Source organism: Plasmodium falciparum (assembly GCF_000002765.6).
Source record: "Plasmodium falciparum 3D7 genome assembly, chromosome: 12".
Classification (NCBI taxonomy): Eukaryota; Apicomplexa; class Aconoidasida; order Haemosporida; family Plasmodiidae; genus Plasmodium; species Plasmodium falciparum.
This window is the reverse complement of record NC_037284.1, coordinates 1,713,521-1,734,395: the sequence shown is the minus strand read 5'-3', so window position 1 is coordinate 1,734,395 and position 20,875 is coordinate 1,713,521. Positions and strand designations below refer to the sequence as shown.

General features: G+C 23.7%; 1 protein-coding gene, 2 non-coding genes and 1 pseudogene across 3 annotated transcripts, besides 1 other annotated feature; 2 read left to right on the top strand and 2 right to left on the bottom strand.

Moving 5' to 3' along the window:
- The first annotated feature begins 2,440 nt into the window (after positions 1-2,440).
- Positions 2,441-2,575, top strand: PF3D7_1240800. Its single transcript, XR_002966663.1, has one exon. It is a non-coding gene; the product is annotated as a Plasmodium RNA of unknown function RUF6 (non-coding RNA).
- A 1,813-nt stretch (positions 2,576-4,388) lies between these two features.
- Positions 4,389-5,622, bottom strand: PF3D7_1240700 (annotated as a pseudogene).
- Positions 4,389-5,622: a sequence feature (rifin, pseudogene).
- A 1,317-nt stretch (positions 5,623-6,939) lies between these two features.
- PF3D7_1240600 (erythrocyte membrane protein 1, PfEMP1) lies at positions 6,940-14,822 on the bottom strand (the record flags this gene model as incomplete). The annotated part of the gene is made up of 2 exons (XM_001350762.1): positions 6,940-8,280; positions 9,084-14,822. 2 exons carry the CDS (start codon positions 14,820-14,822, stop codon positions 6,940-6,942), a joined length of 7,080 nt encoding a protein of 2,359 aa, XP_001350798.1.
- A 3,592-nt stretch (positions 14,823-18,414) lies between these two features.
- Positions 18,415-18,549, top strand: PF3D7_1240500. The gene has a single exon (XR_002966662.1). It is a non-coding gene; the product is annotated as a Plasmodium RNA of unknown function RUF6 (non-coding RNA).
- The last annotated feature ends 2,326 nt before the right edge of the window (positions 18,550-20,875 follow it).

The window sequence follows — 20,875 nt, the reverse complement described above, 5'->3', positions numbered from 1 at the left end:
GTATTTTATCATATTGAAAGTATTATATTATACATATTAATTTTTTTTGTTATATAATGTAGTTTATAAAATATTATAATATATAATGTATTATATATAATATATATGTACAACATCAAAAAAAAAAAAGTAGAAAAAAAAAAATAACATAAGAAAAGGACTATTATATTACTAAAAAACAAATTATGCTTTTTTTTTTTATTTATTTTATATACTTCATTTTATGTAATTTATATATTTTATGTATTCCATGTATTTTATATATTTCCTTTATTTTGTTTTTATAATATAAAAAAAACATTAAAGTAAAAAATTATATATATATATATAATGGTATAACTATATATATATTGAAATATATTGTTTTAATAAAATGTACATTTTCTCTACATTAATATTGATCAAATTATGAAAAATATTTTACAAATATAATACAATTATATAAATATATAGATTTCAATACTTACATATTACTAATATGTTTAAATTATATATTAAAATGTATACTAACATATGTATAAAAATAATATAACCTTTAATAATACAAAATACATATATATATTGAAAATATTTCTAGAGAGAATGTATATAATATACATATAGGATGCATACATAATTCAAATATAATACATATACAATATATATATATATATATATATATATATATATATATATATATATATATATAATAAACAGATCATACACATGCATATATGTAGAATAAATTTATTTACACTCCAAATAGTAATATTTCTATATATATTTGTAATATAGAGATAACAAAAAAAAAAAAAAAAATAATAAATAATAAAATAAAATAAAATAAATATAATAAATAAAATTGAAAAAAAAGGATGTTATAATAACTATAGATATTATTATGTTTTTATTTTATTTTTATATATATTGTATATTTACTATTCTTATGAAAGGTATATTATTAATTATGTATTTTGTATATATATATCCACACAAATACATAAACCTCATCCCTAAAACATATGTATATGAACATAGATATATATACCAAAAATCAGATAGACTTATATGCATGCATTCACATGCCAACATACACTGAACAATTTTTATAACTATACACCCTTGGTTACACTCAAAATACATATATAAATAGAGAAATACAAGTACATATCAAACCAATATAACATATATAAATATACAAATAATTATATATCTATAATTATCTTCCAATCTACATAAATTTCATGTATAATGCACCAACATAAATATAATTTATTGTAATATATGTTATCGTAACATATGTTTTGCTATATATATATATAATAATTTCTAATTATATTTATTCCTTTTATGCATTTATTTTATGACCTTGAATTTCCGTTCCTTAATTTATATAATATATATATATATATATTTAATAAAAAATACATTCAAAATTATTTTTATGATTTAAAATAATTCAATTTAACTAATTAACAAACTATAGTACACAAAATACTTCATATACATTAAAATAAAATTATTAATTTATACCATATATTACTTATATATATATATATTTCTCTATCGTAATGTACATAAAAAAGAAAAACAAATTGTATGAAACCTTGAAAGCAGTATTATAAAAAAGGATGAAATCTTCCTAATTCATATAATAAATGAATTTGGTCTAGTTTGTCTATACTTTTTACAAAAATTGTATGAGAAATTTTGAATCCATATTTTACATGATATATATATTAAGAATAATAATTAAAAATAAATATATATTTATATATATATAATTTGATCAAGTATTAGAATTGTTTCATAATATTTGTTAGGTTCCTAACAATACACAAAACATATTATTTCATCATATGATATATATCTGAATATATTTATTTATTCATAATTGGTTTAAGTATAGAAAATAATTTCATGTCTATGCTTTTGTTATAATATATATTGCTTATAAATTTATATATTTTATATTGCAAGAAAAAATATATAAATGTATGAATCTTTAATATTTTCATTATTTTTTTATTATGAAGGCTTATTTGATAGTAATTTTTATTCTTCAAAATATATATTATTACTTTAAAAATAACATAAAAAAAAAATAATTATATATGCATATATATATATGAATATATTAAAAAAACGAAAGAGAAAAAATATAATAATATATATTTCAAATTAATATATATACATAACTTTTTTTATATATATAATTTTATTTTCCAAATAAATTTAAACATCAACATGAATATATATATATATATATATAAATATATAACATATATTTTTCTTTTCATTAAATTTAAATATAAAATTCGTACTTTTATATTCAAAATATTTATATTTCAATTATGATATATTTTATATATGTACATACAGTGGTAAATATATATATATATATATATATTATGTGCATAAATTCCATTTTTAATAATACTTTGATGTGAGTACTATTATTAAGCTGCCTCAGTAGCCCAGTTGTTAGGTATGTAACCTTTCCTTGTGAGAACGTTGGTTCGACTCCGCGTGCCGACAATTTCATAAGAAAAGTTGCAAATCGAGCTGCTAAGTTACCCGGAGGGGGGCGGCGCAATTTTTTTATAAAATTTTTATATAATTCTTTTATAATTTATTATAAAATATAATTATATATTATAAAATATATATCATATATATATATATATATATATTTTTATATTCTTAATACATAAATTATCATTTTATTTATTAAGAAATATACATTATAAAAAGAAAATAAATCATTTACGTAAATAAATAAATTGTCACATATATATATAACAATTTAAAAGAAAAAAAAAAAATTCATATATTAACATATTGAATTATGTATCCTTTTAACAAAATTTAAAAAATATACTTCGATTTGTTTATAAATACATATTTTTAATAAATCAATAACATTATAAGATTTTATATATTATATGTGCTACTATTAAAAAATATATGAACCTTTATATTACCACATAATATATATATATATGTAATACATATTTTAACAGATATGTTTGTATAATTGTTATCAAAAAAATATAACAAGTAATGTTGTACATTGTATTATGTAATATTAAACTTAAACTTGTTAATATATAAAAATATGTTACCATTTATTAAAACAATATATTTTATTAATTTAATTATTTCTATTTTTGTTCTAAATATTATTGTATGTTGCACGTTTCTCTGTTATGTATCTACTTTATTATTAATATGTATATTAATTTTAGTTTAAAATCGTTTGACAGTATTTAGCAAAATGAATTGATTTTATCAAATAATTATATTATATTATATTATGATGAGAGGAAGAATATTAATAATGATAATTAAAATAAAATATAAAAAAGGAAAGTATTCATATAACATGCTATGTAGTATATTTTTGTGTGAATATGAATGTTATACAAATACATTATATTAATAATTTAGAGATTATACAATATTGTTTATATATTTAATTTTTAATATTGAAATAGTACATACTATATTTAAAATTTTGACATACATTAATTGTATATTTAAGAAATAATATGACATTCTATAGATATAGTAATATGTAGAATAAAAAAATATATTTTTATGCTATATGTAATTACTAACTATAAACGGAAAACATTAATACCATTCGTAAGTTTATTTTTCATATAATGGTAATTATATATAGGATAAAAAAAAAAAAAAAAAACAAGAACAAAAATAAAAAAGATATAAATATATACTATAAAATTATAATGTGATAAACCTATATTGTATAACGTATTTTGGTTACTTTAGAAATGTTCCTTTTATAACATTGTGTTAAAAGAAAGAGCAGTGTCCCATTTTATACAGAAATATGTACGTATATATAATGAATTTTTAATTTCCGAAATGATTTATATAACTGTCTTTTCATAAATATATATATTGTAGCTTTCGTCTTAATGAACTAGTAATATGGAAATATGAATTTAAACTAAGAAATAAAATACATATAAAAGGGAAACAAATAATAATATTTCATATTATACATATTATAAATATTAATAAATGAATATTGAAGATGAATATTATTGATTAAATTTTTATTTATTTGTCTTAATTTATATTTTATAAATATTCTTATATTTTGATTTTTATTTCATTATAATGTTAACAATAAAATATATTTATTCCGTTATATATTCCGTTATATATTCCATTATATAATAGTTCATATGTGGAATATAATAAATTTATATATCAACAATGTATATTTAAATAAGTTCTTTATATAAAAAAAAAAAAAAAATGAAATATAAAAATATAATATTTTAAGCAAATTCATTAATTATAACATACATGTATATTAAATCAAATAATATGTGATATTGCAAATTAGATGTTATATCGAAACAATACAACATCATTTATTTCAATAATTTTATATTTTGGAGTTTTTTCTTCATTTTCATTTTTCTACCATAACGTAATATTAAATAAATAAATAAATACCATAACAACAACTATAAATATTATTACAACACCTGAAGCAACAATAGCAGTATAATAACTAGTACTTGCATATGTTATCTTACCAAATTCAACTCATTGAATTGATGCTTCTTTATTAGAAGTAGATTCAATACCAGCTTATTTAACTGGACCAAACTATACTTTGCTCTTATTAAATATGGCATCGCAAGCAGGATTAAGGCGAGGAGTATTCCTTAGACATGTTGTTCCAACTGCTTCTTTAGCAGTCTTAGCAGATGTTGTTAGACCACTAATAGTATTATAATTTTTTGAATTAATAAGAGTTAACCATATATCTCATGTAACATCAAAAGAATGAAGCATATTTATTAAATTATCAACAACAGCTTTAATACACACTTGTTTGCAGCTGCAATCGAAGCAACCGTAGTAGCTTTTGTTAACTGATTTACAGCAACAGTACCTAACAAACCAACAGTTGGTTCCACACCACCACCTAATATACCTCCACATTTCAAACATGTTTTTTCTACTTTGTCTGATAAAGATTTTTCGCAAATGCATGTAGGTATATCCTCAATAAATATATCCCTGTATAATTCCGCTAACTTTTCTGTTAATTCTTTTTTTATTTTGTCTTTTAAAACAATTTTCTGGATTTCTTCATGGCATTGATCTTTACATTCTTTCTTCATATTCTCGTAATCATTGTTATGTGCGATAATCAAATTGTTGCAGCACAGATTTCGTTTCTTGGTCATTATCATAATTAGGTGGTGCGTATAATTCACATTTTCATAATGATCTATGTGGTTTTTATTGGTTTGGCGCTTGTTGTATGAAATGTAGTGATGAAATGGTTCATTTGGACATTTATCTATAAACAATATAATATGTATGTAATTATAAAGGTATATTATAATTTGCTACACTTTATGATTATATATATATATTTATAATAATATATATATAGTAAATGCATATATATGTAATTTTTATATAAAAAATATATGTATATATATATATATATATATAATTATATGTGTATGGTATGCCAATATATATATATATATATAGTTTCATTATCATTATTTGATGCATACATGATATAAACAATACATTTAATGGAAGATAAAATAATAGTATATTATAGTAATAAATTTTCATTTTTATGATCAAAATTATAACTAAATAATTGATATATACTATTTTATTTTATATTATAAATAAATTAAATATACCTAATCTAAAATATGATTACAATTTTGTAATATACAACAATTAACTCCAATTATAATAATATATTTCCTCATTGAAACCTGAATATATATTTTGTTAAAAAAAATAAATTAAAAATATAATATATCAAAATATATTACATTTTTTATGTTTTTTTAAATTGCAAAAAAATTAATTTTATATAAAATAAAGAAAAACAAAATAATAAGGTTTATTTGGTTTTATTAATTTTCATAACAAGTAAAATGGTAATTAAAAATGACAAACCTCATATTTATTATTGTAAATAATATAAAAATATGTAGAGTAATAGTTGTACAAGGTGTATATCTCATATAATTTACAACTGCTTAAAAAATATATGTGCAATTTATATTACAACGTGTATGTTTACAATATTGAAATTATATAAGAATTAGTCAGAATCTTTGTACATCATAATATGTGATATTAAAGAAAAAACAAATAGAATATAAATTTTTATAACAGTTAAACGTAATTTATTTTAATAATTTTATTTGGTTTCTTTAATTTTTTTTTCTAAAATTTATTGTATGATATACATTTCTTTGTAATGTGTCTAAAATTATACAAATATAAATAAATATATATATATATATTAAAAAGTATTTTAAAAATTATATTCTATTAAAAAAAAAATGTTGTATTATTACCATAGATTAAATATTAAAATTTGTCATTAAAGTTAAATTAAAAAATAATAATAATAATAATAATAATAATAAATAAATATATATATATATATTATACACAACATAAACTATTATATTTAATAGAATAAAATGTGACGTTGTTGTAACTTATACCATCATATTCTATTTATAATTCAGTCATTGTAAATTATAGTTTTATATATATATTGTGTTAAATATTTAAAACCTTCATATACAACTCTACAATTCATTATATAATAATTATACTATTAAGTGTTGTAACAATATAATTATAACTATATATTTTAATAATTAAATTATATTAATTGTTATTATATATATTGAAAATGTTATAGGACTTTATATAATATAATATAATTTATAAAACTAAAAATTAAATACGAAAAAAAAAAAAAAAAAAAAAATTACATAAAAAAAATGCACAAATAAAAAAAATATATAACATATATACGACAAATAACAAATAGAATATAAACCACAAATAATTTATATTTATTCCACAAAAAAAAAAAAAAAAAAAAATACATCAAACAAACAAACACCTACAATTTCATATATCCCACACATCTCCTATAGGATATTTTTCTTCCATCATTTGCGTATTCTTCACACTCATTTCAAGTTTTACTTTACTAGGTACATCCATATTATTACTATCCACAGTTGATGCGTCATGATCATTTACATCATAATAAATATCATCTTGCACATCATAATAAGGTTCATTATATTTTTCCAGATCATCCAAGATATTATCCATAGAAGAATTATTAGGGTATGTATCCATATTTGAAAATTCATTTGTAGGTTTAGGATCATCCATATGTATATGTATGGAAACATCAGTATTCAACGTTTTGTTAATAGTATTTTCACCATTATGTTTGTTATTATCTTTATTCCATTCTTCTTTTAATTTATCTAACAATTCCTCTTTTTTATTGTTTGTATCCCACTTTTCGCACATATCTCTATGTCTATCTAACCATTTATGGAACAAATCTAGTTGGTTCATTACAGGATCACTATTTGTATTTTTTGCAACACTATGTGTACTCGTTTGTTTCACATGATTTGTCCCAAATAATTCATTTTCTTTTCGTTTCAATATTTCATCGTAAAGGTCATAATCACCATTTAGTGCGGCATTGATTAAATCTATACCACTATAAGGATGATGGTTATCACTAATTGGATCTTTTGTACCACTAATTGGATCCTTTTTATCACTATAAGGATCACGGTTATCACTTGTTGGATCAATACCACTGTATACATTATTTTCACCACTGTTAGTGCTCATATCATAATTGTATTCTTCTCCATTAAGTAAATTTCTATCATGAATAGACATAATAAAAGGTTTTTGGTCCAACGTATGACGTGATGGGGTGGGATGGGTATTATTATCCACATTATCACGTAAAATATTTGGTTCCGTATTTTGTGTATTTTGTAACATATTAGATATAAAATCTTTTTTCAATTGATTCCATTCATCATCAGTAATGGGTGGTGGTGTGTCACTATTTGGTATATCACTAGGTATATCATCACTAGGCATATCATTTTGTGTATCTCTTTTTGATGGTTCCAGTACTACTTCTATCAATGTTTTATATTTAGGACTACCTGGTACATATATATCATTTATATCCAATTCTTCATACTCACTTTCTGAGGAAGTTACATCAGTAGTATCAGACATAAATGCATATTTATCTTCATCTCCACTAGTATCTCCTTCCATATAAATATATGTTTTACCTTTATGTCTATCACTTGCATAAGGAATATAACGATTGGTTGATTTCAATGTAGGTATATCATAATCACCTTTGGGTATTTGCAGTATTTGGAATAAATTTCCAACAGATGATTTGGTTTTTTTCTAAAAAAATGAACATATATGTGTATGTATATATATGTATTTAGGTATATATTTACGTATGTATGTATGTAGTTATTGGTATATATATATATGTATGTGTAAATGTGAATGTAGTTATGGGTATATATATATATATATGTGTAAATGTCAATGTATTAAATTTTATTTTATTTTTTTTATTTAATTAAATTTTTTTTATTTTTTTTTTTATTTAATTAAATTTTTTAATTTTTTTTTTTTTTTAATTTTATTTTATTTAATTTTTTTTTATTTTATTTTATTTTTTAATTTTTTTTTTTTTTTTTTTTTTTAATTTTATTTTTTTTTTTAACATTTTTTCCCTTTTCTTTTTATTTTATGATATATATATTTTTTTTTAACATTTTTTTTTTTTATTTAATAAATTTGTTTTTATTTTATTTCTAATAAATTTTTTTTATATATAAAATTTTTTTTAATTTTTTTTTGATAATATTTTTCATTTTTTATTTTATCAAAATTTATATTTTTATTTTAATTTTTATTATTTTTAAAATATTTTTCTCCTTTTTTTTTTTTTTTTTTTTATTTTAATAAATTTTTTTTTATATTTCTTTTTTCTTTTTTTCTTTTTTTTCATTTTTTTCTTTATCAATATAAATACATATATATAAAATATATATAAAACACATACACATACACAAATATATATCCAATCATACCAACACATACATATACAGAAAATCATATACATCAACATATATATATATATCCAAACACATACACAATCATATCAAACACATCCACATATATATATATAATACCTTTAGATAAAAATAAGTGAATGCAGCAAAACCGATGCCAACGCTCCAGGCGAGGGTGGATGTCACCAGGGGGGGTCTTGGTGGTGATGTAGGCGCCGTTGCTTCTTCTTCGGGTTTGAGAACGGGGGTTTCATGGGGGTTGCTGGTTTGGTTGGTTTGTTCCTCACTAGTTGCTGGTGATGCTGCTTTACATTCGCCTTCATCCTCTGCTTCTGGTTCTTGTTGTGGTGTTGGACAAATTTCTGGCGCTTTCACTTGGTTTTCTTCCTCTTCATGGAGTAAGTCCTCTTCATCATCAGGGGGGGTGTCTGATGTGGGGGATGTGGTACAGTTGTTGGCACTAGGTTGGGGGTGTTTCTGTTTGCACTCCTCAATTTTTTTTTGAATCTTTTGAAACAAACATTCTACGACATCTTTTGGTGTACCATCTTTTATTTTTGAGCTCTCAGTACGATTAAGACCACAAAAACTCTCGAACTTCGTTAAACCTTTACAAGGTTTTATAGCTTTGTTAACATCAGTTTGAGGATACAAACCACTCAAAATATCTGTAACCAAAGATTTCATGTTATTGTCACCATTTTTAGGTTTTTGTTTTTCGTAATGTTCTTTTATTTTTTTCCATTCTTCCTCTTTCCTACTTATCCATTGTAAAACACATTGATATTTTTTTTTATAATTATCTATACATGGAGATCCATCACTATTATTCATACACGGCTTTAATTTTTTTCTAATTTTATTATAATCTTCTAAAAAATATTCTAGCCATCGTTTAAACAGTGCTCTAATTATTATAATTTGGTTTTCACCATTTGGTTTTCCATTGACTATTTTCCCATTGCCATTTTCCGGCTTACATACAACATAACCACATACATTACCACATTTCCATTTATTTTCTTTAATACCTTCAAAAATATCGGCACCTTCACAAGCCTCTAAAACAGTTTCAGATTTATTTTTATTGTCATCACTCACAAGCATATCTATTGTGTCAGTAAAATTGTCTTCATTTTTAATATGATCTGAAGTAATATAACCATTTCCATTCTTTTTGCAATTGAACCCCACGTTTGTATCATCACGATTACTGCATTTAGCTTTTTTACAATCTATTTTAAATGAAGAACATGGTTTACAATTTGTTGCAGGTACAAATGTTTCATTTGGTTTACTAAAATCTAATTTATCCTTTCCATTATCCTCTACATTCTCATTATTTTTACATGGTCCGGATTTTAACCTCTCTAAAAATTTTGCAGCGTCATTGAATGTATTTAGTGTTCCACAAAATTCTTTAGCAGTCTCACTTTCCGTTTGGCATTTCGTTTTTTGTCCACCATATGCATTATATTGTTCAGTAAATTCTTCTTTTTTTCTTTGTATCCACTTTTTATAAAAACTACAATGTCTGCCACACGTCGAACACAAAAAATCCCGAACAATAGTAGGATCTGCATCAAGCTGATCGTTACAATCTTCCCCATCCCCACTACAACGTTCACTACCACTTTTCACACACTCCCCCCGTATTTTCGCCAGCATACGTGTCCTTTGTCGACAAAATGTTTCACCCCATTCTTCAAGGTAACGGAAATAGGGTGGGCGTAACACAAATTGGGTGAGGGGGGTGTTATCACCACTGGCTGTGGCTTCGGTGTATTTGTATTTGATGGGCTCGTTAGTGGCACCGTTTTCGTCCCAAAGTGCATCTTTCAAATCCGTATCCTGCGTAATGGATGCTTTACCTTTTGCGACAGTGTCGCTGTTGTCGGTATATGTTAGTGCACAAATCATTCCATTCCAGATAGATTCGGCGTGTTGTTCCCACCAGGAGGAGGGGGTTGTACCACTAGGAGGAGGGGGGATGGCACCACGAGTTTGTTCGAAAAACTTTTGTATAGCTTCTTTTATTTTCTCTTCTTTTGCTTTCATTTCTTTATCACCATTAATTATGTCGCTGTAACCATTCTTCTTGTCTTTATCACCACTAAATAATATATCTTTGTAGTCTGCTAGGGTATAAAACATTTGACGCAAGAAACCATCAGGTATTTTGCCACTATTTAACAATTCTTGGGGGGTTTTGTCTTCGTCATCGGTTTGTTTATATACCTGTCCTTGTGTTTCCTCTTTTTCCTTTTTTTTCTCCATTTTATACTTATGCCATAAAAAAAACGTCTCTATTGCCGCAGATTGGATGAACGCGTCGCGGAGGAGAGCCACTTGTGGCGATGTCGACGCGGCGTCCTTGCCTTGTGGTTGTGTCTGTGCCTCACTACCACCCGCTTGTGGTGTCACCTGTGTGTTACCACCACCCCCCTGTGTGTTACCGCCACTCGCCCACTGTTCCAATTTCCCCACATATAATCGTCGTCTCCTGGGAGGGATACACACCGCGGAGGAGACGGAATTGGCCGAGTTGGCGGATGCGGTAGCTTGCGGCGAGGTCAATGAAGGCGCCGGAGCGGTGGTGGCACCACTACTAGATGTGGCGGATTCACTTTTTCCAGTGGTTTCACTTGTGGTATGACTTGGTGCCACACACCTCCAACCGTAGTTTTTGCCTTTCACATATTTTAAATTACATGCATCCTGTAGAGCAGTGGTGTCTTTAAATAGTTTGTCCACTGTGTCGCACACCTTTACATCGTTTTGTGTTGTTGTTGCTGCTGGTTGTGGTTCCACCTGCTCCTCTGGTTCTTTCTCCTCCTCCTTTTCCTCTTTCTCCTCGACGACGTCACTGCCGCCGACTTCCTCCTTTTCGTCTTCCTCTTCTTCTTCTTCCTCCTCTTCTTCGTTGTCGTCATCTTCGTCATCAACAGCGGCGGATTCAACAGGGCCGGCAGTGGGGGCGGCAGGTGATGATGGGTCACGTGGGCCGGTGGCGGAGCGGGCGAGGTCTCTATCTACTTGTTGTGGTTTTTGCGTTTCTTGGCATTTTTGTTGGCAGTCTTTGGCAATTCCTTCTTCGTAGTCGATCAATTCATCCATTATAGTTCTTTTTCCAGTGGCACCAGCTCCTGCTTGTTGATTTTTTTTTTTAATGATATCGCGAAGGTTTTTTAGGTGTTTTATTTCCTCTGAATCCAGACTATTTTTGGAATTTTCTTCGTTATTTTCATTCAAAAATTGTAATTCCAAAAACTCTCCAAGAACAACATCATGCGTGAATCCGAAGCGAGTACTTTCAGGAATGCCATTTTCTCCTTCATTGTCAAGACCTTCTTGCGTTTTAAAATGGTCTTTTATTTTCCCCCATTCGGTTTTCTTTTCATTAACCCATTTTAAAAAACAATCGCAATCACCTTTGCATCCTTTTCTACATTTTGTTTGCTTACCATTAGTGTTATTTATACACTTATCGAGTTTTTCTGTTCTCCAATGTATGGAATCTTTTAACATATGTGCAACCCAATATGTAAAAAAATCATAGAATGTCTTTTGGAATTGCTCAGGTTCGTTTTGAGATTTGGCTTCACTTTCTTCTTTTTTTTTGGGGTTTGGCAATATACATAATCCGCCTGCACTTTTTAAATCGTCCTCCTCCTCGACTTCGTCTTCATCCTCTTCCTCACCCTGACCCTGCACTTTCTGTACCTCGTCATGTTTATAACATTTCCATTCTTCATACAATTTCTGACTATCACTTTTACTACCACTACCACCACCACCACCACTACCACCACCACCACCACTACCACCACCACCACCACTACCACCACCACCACCACTACCACCACCACCACCACTACCACCACCACCACCACTACCACCACCACCACCACTACCACCACCACCACCACTACCACCACCACCACCACTACCACCACCACCACCACTACCACCACCACCACCACTACCACCACCACCACCACTACCACCACCACCACCACTACCACCACCACCACCACTACCACCACCACCACCACTACCACCACCACCACCACTACCACCACCAACGTGAACACTACTACTACCATCACTACGATTTTGTGTTTCGCAAAACGCCTCTAATTTTTTTTCAATATCATCATGGTTTTCACCACTTTTAAGGATTTTAATTTCAGTAGGTTTTGCGCTACTTGTAGGCTCATAAAGTTTTCCACGCTTGCATTTATCATCATTTTTAGCTTCCCATTTACCACCTTTCTTTTTCATTCCACAAATAGGACATGGTTGGCAATATTTTGAACGATAAAAGGTTCCTTTTGTTTCATCATTAGTACCACTAGTATCACTAGTACTACTAGCACCCTTACCACGATCACCACTTTCACCACCACCACTATTTTTACCACTATTAACGTTTTTGAAATTAATTCTTCCTCCTTTGTCGTCAGTAACAGCTTGACATGCTTTTTCATTATTTAATAATCCCAAAAAAGCATCAACGTTTTCATATCTCTTATTTTTAAGTATGTCATAAAATTTACTTTCATATCCATCATAATTTTCGTTACGTGCACCTCGTCTTTGCCTCCCACTACCACTACTACTTGATGCTTCGTTTATATATTTTTTTATTTCGTCAGCGTATTTGTTTCGTTGTTTTAGAAATTGTTTTCGTTGGTTATCTATCCATTTTTCATAACGATGACATGCAAACAAACAGTCCGTGCATCTATTACCATAACGCAACTTACCTTTTGCTCTAACAGTTTGTGTGCAATCGCAGCCATTAAGACTACAATATTTTTCTTCTGTTTCATCAAGACAATATTTTTTAACTATTCCAACATATATTTTTTTTTTCCTACAAAAATCTTCGGCCCATTCTTCGAACCACCGAAGATACTGCGGCACATAGTCAAAATATGTGGGGACTTGGTCGTTGGGCTTGCCATCACTTGTCATGGGACATCGACATTTGTGATTAGCTATAGATTCACCTTGTTTATCACTGCATGTTACACGAAAATATGCAGAATTTTTTAGGTGCTCGCTACATGTCATGGCTTTCCATACTGTTTCTCGATTCGCAGTCCACCAATCTTCTCGTAATTGAAAGAAATCTCCACCGTCATTTGTGTAGCGTTCTTTTACACCACCTGTCAATCCTTCATATATTTTCCCGAAAATTGTTTTCAAACTATCATCTAATTTTTTTTTTTTCACCTTATTACCACTGTATAGATCTCTTCCTCTTATAATATCACCTATGTCTGCAAAACTTCGTGCCAACATAGTACACATTGTAGAACCATAATCCTTATATGTTGCTTCATATTGGTCATGATAAGGTATTAATGACTCTGCCTCGTAATTTGCTGCCATACACACATCTAACAACAAATCATGCTTCGTTGTCGACGTTCTGCCCATTTTTTCCATATTTTTGTTACATAGAGATAATCGTCTATATGGAGCACACGCTCCTTCATTATTACCTCCTTTACTTTTATTATCTTTTATTTTTTTCTCATCACATTCAGCGCCACTTTCTTTAGAAAAACGTTTTGAATCGTCTTCTTTTCCTGTTCCATCCTTTCCGCACGGATCACCGCGAGCACCAATAAGGTTCTCATGTTTTTCTTTTATAAGTTTGCACGGATCAAGGGTGTCAGCTAATTCCACACCGGAAACTTTTGCTAGTGACAAACTTCCTTCCAATTCATCTTTAAAACCATTTGATTCACTTTTCACTTTGTCGTGCACTTGTTGCCCAATTTTATCCAAAAGTTCCTTTGCATCTTTGGCACTACTATAGTCAGGCGCAGTCGACGGGGGACCCATTTTTGTTTTTTTGTTTATCGTTCGTGACTACATGATGTCATAAATGTACGCACACATACATAAACATATACATATATACATATGCATATACACATACATATACATATATACATATACCTATATACATACACATACATATATACATATACATTTACATTGTTATACATACATTCTCTTTCATACACTGTTAGTATATAATACCATTGTCATGCATGCACATTATTACTCTAATATGCGATTCATAAAGCTTGTTATCATAATCTATAACAAAAAAAAAACATCATTATCATCAAAATATAACAGCAAAAACAACAAAATTTATATTACCATGATGCCGTGATTGTGACTACTACTGTTACTATGTAGTGATAGTTAGTAGTGTTGTATATGATATAGTAGTTATCACTAACATGCAATAATATTATTTAATACTTTATATTATGTGGTAATACCATGTAGTGGTAGTCACTATGTTTGTTATGATGTTATTTTGTTTCTTAGTCGTACTATATGTGATGGGGGGAAGAAAACGCTAAAATGTAATCGATGTGATGTATAAAATAATACATGCATGTTATACATATATATATTTATGTAGGTATTTGAAGAATATATATATTTTTTAATTTACATATATTATAAATATATGATAATGTGGGAATATGAATATTTTACAACATTACTATTAAATATATTATTATAATTTTAATAATACATGATATTACAATATTTCATACTAATATTATTCACTTATATATATATATATATATATATATTATTTAATTTAGTTACTATAATATATAATTATTTTGTACAATATAATTTAGTTATATTAATAGCAATATACCAACATATATATGCATATATATATATATATTTTAAATAATATTTTACATTAAGATAATTATTATATATATATTTTTAAAAGATTAAATATAGCATAATAAATTAAAACATTTTGTCAAAAACTATGAAAGAGAACATGTTATATTTAATGTATTTTTTTTTATTTATATAATTCTATATATATTATATAAAATAGAAAAAAAATATAACAAAAAAGAATTATAATCGAAGAACATATATATATATATATATATAATATTTATACTAATTTATAATCATTTATCTATTTGTTATTAAATTATTTATATATATATTTATCTTATATAATAGATAAGAAAAAGGAAATATTACCTTTCTATCTATATTATCTACCACATTTCTATGAAAATAAATACATATATAATATAGATATATATTTTTTTTGTATTTTATCATATTGAAAGTATTATATTATACATATTAATTTTTTTTTGTTATATAATGTAGTTTATAAAATATTATAATATATAATGTATTATATATAATATATATGTACAACATCAAAAGAAAAAAAAAAAAAAAAAATAGAAAAAATAAAATAACATAAAAAAAGGATTATTATATTAATAAAAAAAATATTATGTTTTTTTTTTTATATATTTCATCTATTTTGTATACATACTTCATTTTATATAATTTATGTTTTTTATATATTTCCTTTATTTGGTTTTTATAATATAAAAAACACATTAAAATGAAAAATTATATATATATATAATGGTATAACTATATATATATTCAAATATATTGTGTTAATAAAATGTACATTTTCTCTACTTTAATAATGATGAAATTATCAAAAACATTTTACAAATATAATACAATTATATAAATATATATATTTCAATACTTATATATTACTAATATGGTTAAATTATATATGAAAATATATATTAACATATGTAAAAAAATAATGTAAACTTTAATAATACAAAATACTTATACATTTATTTACAATACATATATATATTGAAAATATTTCTAGAGAGAATGTATATAATATATATATAGGATGTACACATAATTCAAATACAATACATATACCATATACATATATATATATATATATATATATATATATAATAAACAGTTAATATACATACATATATTTAGAATAAATTTATTTATACTCCAAACAGTAATATTTCTATATATATTTGTAATATAGAGATAACAAAAAAAAAATAAATAAATAAAATTGAAAAAAAGGATGTTATAATAACTATAGATATTATTATGTTTTTATTTTATTTTTATATATATTGTATATTTACTATTCTTATGAAAGGTATATTATTGATTATGTATTTTGTATATATATATCCACACAAATACATAAACCTCATCCCTAAAACATATCTATATGAACATAGATATATATACCAAAAATCAGATAGACTTATATGCATGCATTCACATACCAACATACACTGAACAATCTTTATAACGATATACCCTTGGTTACACTCAAAATACATATATAAATAAAGAAATGCAAGTACATACTAAACTAATCCAACATACATAAATATACAAATAATTATATATATCGATATTTTTCGTCCAATATACATGAAATTCATGTATAATGTACCAACATAAATATGATATATTATAATATATGAGATGGTAACATATGTTATGCTATATATATATATATATAATAATTTCTAATTATATATATTCCTTTTATGCATTTATTTTATGACTTTGAATATCCATTTCTTAATTTATATAATATATATATATATTTATTTATTTCTCAATCTTAATGTACAAAAAAAAGGAAAAAGATTTTGTATGAAACGTTGAAAGCTGTATTATAAAAAAGGATGAAATCTTCCTAAATCATATAATAAATGAATTTGGTATGGTTTGTCTATACTTTTTATAAAAATTGTATTAGAAAATTTGAATCCTTATTTTACATGATATATATATTAAGAATAATAATTAAAAATATATATATATATTTATATATATTTATATATATATATAATTTGATCAAGTATTAAAATTGTTTCATAATATTTGTTAGGTTCCGAACAATACACAGAACATATTATTTAATCATATGATATATATCTGAATATATTTATTTATTCCTAATTTGTTTAAGTATAGAAAATAATTTCATGTCTATACATTCGTTATAACATATATATTGATTATATATTTATATATTTTATATTGAAAGAAAAAATATATAAATGTATGAGTCTTTAATATATTCATTATTTTTTTATTATGAAGGTTTACTTGATAGTAAATTTTATACTTAAATATATATATTATTACATTAAACATAATATAAAAAAATAATTATATATGCATATATATATATATATATATATATATATATATATATATATATGAATATATTAAAAAAACAAAAGCAAAGAATATAACATTATATATTTCAAATTAATATATATACATAACTTTTTTTATATATATAATTTTATTTTCCAAATAAATTTAAACATCAACATGAATATATATATATATATATATAAATATATAACATATATTTTTCTTTTCATTAAATTTAAATATAAAATTCGTACTTTTATATTCAAAATATTTATATTTCAATTATGATATATTTTATATATGTACATACAAAGGTAAATATATAATATATATATATATATATTATGTGCGTACATACCATTTTTAATAAGATTTTGATGTCAGTACTATTATTAAGCTGCCTCAGTAGCCCAGTCGTTAGGTATGTAACTTTTCCTTGTGAGAACGTTGGTTCGACTCCGCTTGCCGACAATTTCATAAGAAAAGTTGCAAATCGAGCTGCTGAGTTACCCGGAGGGGGGTGGCGCAATTTTTTTATACAATTTTATATATTAAATATTATAATACTTTAAATATATTTTTATTTTATATAAATTTATCTTTATATTATTTTATATATTCTATAATTTGTATATTTTTCAAAATAATAAATGAAAAAAAATAAGAAATTATAATTGTATTTATTAAAACATATATGTTATATACAAAGTGAATAATTATTTTAATTAAATAAATAAATTGTTATATATATATGTATTTTTTTTTTTTTTATTTAAGAAAGTTGAAATATAAATATATTGACTTAAATAATACTTTAACAAAATATAAATAGTAATTTATTAAATTTTGATGTATATATATATTTTTTATAAATCTATGACCATATAACATTTCATACATAATAATGTTTTAATACTAAAAGGTATGAACCTTTATATGGATATACAGTGCATATATACATATAAGTGTATTTAAGTTTTATTAGAGATGATTTGTTATTTACAAAAGGTAATTAAAAAAAGTATCATTCCATATATCAATTTAAATTAATATGCATAAAATTGTACAAACTTACATATAATATTATGTTATGCTAATAAAATAAACAAAAAGAGAAAAACAAATTTTAACAATTCATGTAGTTAAGTACTTTTTTGAGTGTGTATTAAAAATATGTTAGAATATAATAAAATTTAATATGAGACTACCAGGTAAAACAACGCAATAATAAGAATAAAAATGTATACAACATTAAATTATACTTATTATGGTAATATATTTTGATAGTATGCACATATATAGAAATTATGTTTTAGCCGATATTAATAATTTTTTTGATTTTTTAATATAGAAAAAAATATATCATACTTTTTTCTACAAATATGTTTAGATTAAATTTTCCTTTTATTATTATGTTTTTTTTAATTTTTTATTATTTATGTTTCTATATAATTTATTTATGTGTCTATGATATAATATAACATAAAATATATGAATTCATATTATATATATTTATATTCTATAAATTAATTTTTGTTTTTTTCATTATTTAAACTGATCTATATTTGACGATACTTTTATACTCTTTAAAGTCAACATATTTTAGGTTATATGATTATAAGAAAATAATGTGTACTAAATAATAAATACATTTTAAATAGTTTTATGTTAAATATAGAAATCAATTATTTATTATAATTATAATCATATTAGTATGGTGCAACATATATAAATATATATATATATATATATATATATATATATATATTATAGTTGTGATTATTATATTGTACAATAAGTATTAAAGAAATATACCGCAAAATGTAAAACAAATGATTATATCATTTTTATTATTTCTGTAATATATTTATATATAATATATCATAAATTATAATTTCACATTAAAAAAAGTTATATTACACACTTTATTCGTTAACTTAATTATTATGTATGTCTATAATATTTTTTTTTTTTTTTTTTTTTTAACTATTTTATTAAATAATTATGTTTTCATATAATTAATGTTCAATATAATGTCATATGCATATACATGATGATTAATATAAATTTGTTCTTTAAATAGGAATTTGTTAATATAATATAAAATATTACCATACCATTAATTTGCTTTAATATATCAGAAATAGTCACGTGATCTATATTTTAAAATAACATATGTTTTACATTTTTGTCTATATTTTAATACTACCCAAATATATATATATATATATATATATATATATATATATATATATATGTTTCTTTAATATTTATAATGATATATAATTTATATTTAGAAAGAAAACAGTTATTTTTATAGAATATTTAAAAGAACATGAATTATATATAAATTTTAATCTTTATATGTAAGTGTAAGTACACTTTTATTATATTTATTTATATTTAACACAAATTAAAAATAAATTACCTAATAAATTTATTATTCTGCATTTATATAATTTCATTTTAATATTATTACTTTGTTTAATTTAAATTTATTCTTATAATATATAATCAAAACAAAAATTGTAGTTATATGTCTGTATAATATATCTATAACGGTTAAAATAAACGTTCTCATAATTTTTTTTTTTTTTTTGTGTATATGTTTAATTAGTACATATAAAGTAACAATATAAATTTTAATTAAGTCCAAATTAAAAATACAGTAAATATAATATAATATAATATGATTTATTATATATATATATATATATTTTTAATACATATATATATTAGTTTTTTTTTTTTTTTATAATAGATTTCTATAGAAAAAAATTAGAAAAATATTAAAATATAACATAAAAGTATCAAATAAAAAACCTTAAATAAAACCATAAAAATTCAAAACAAAA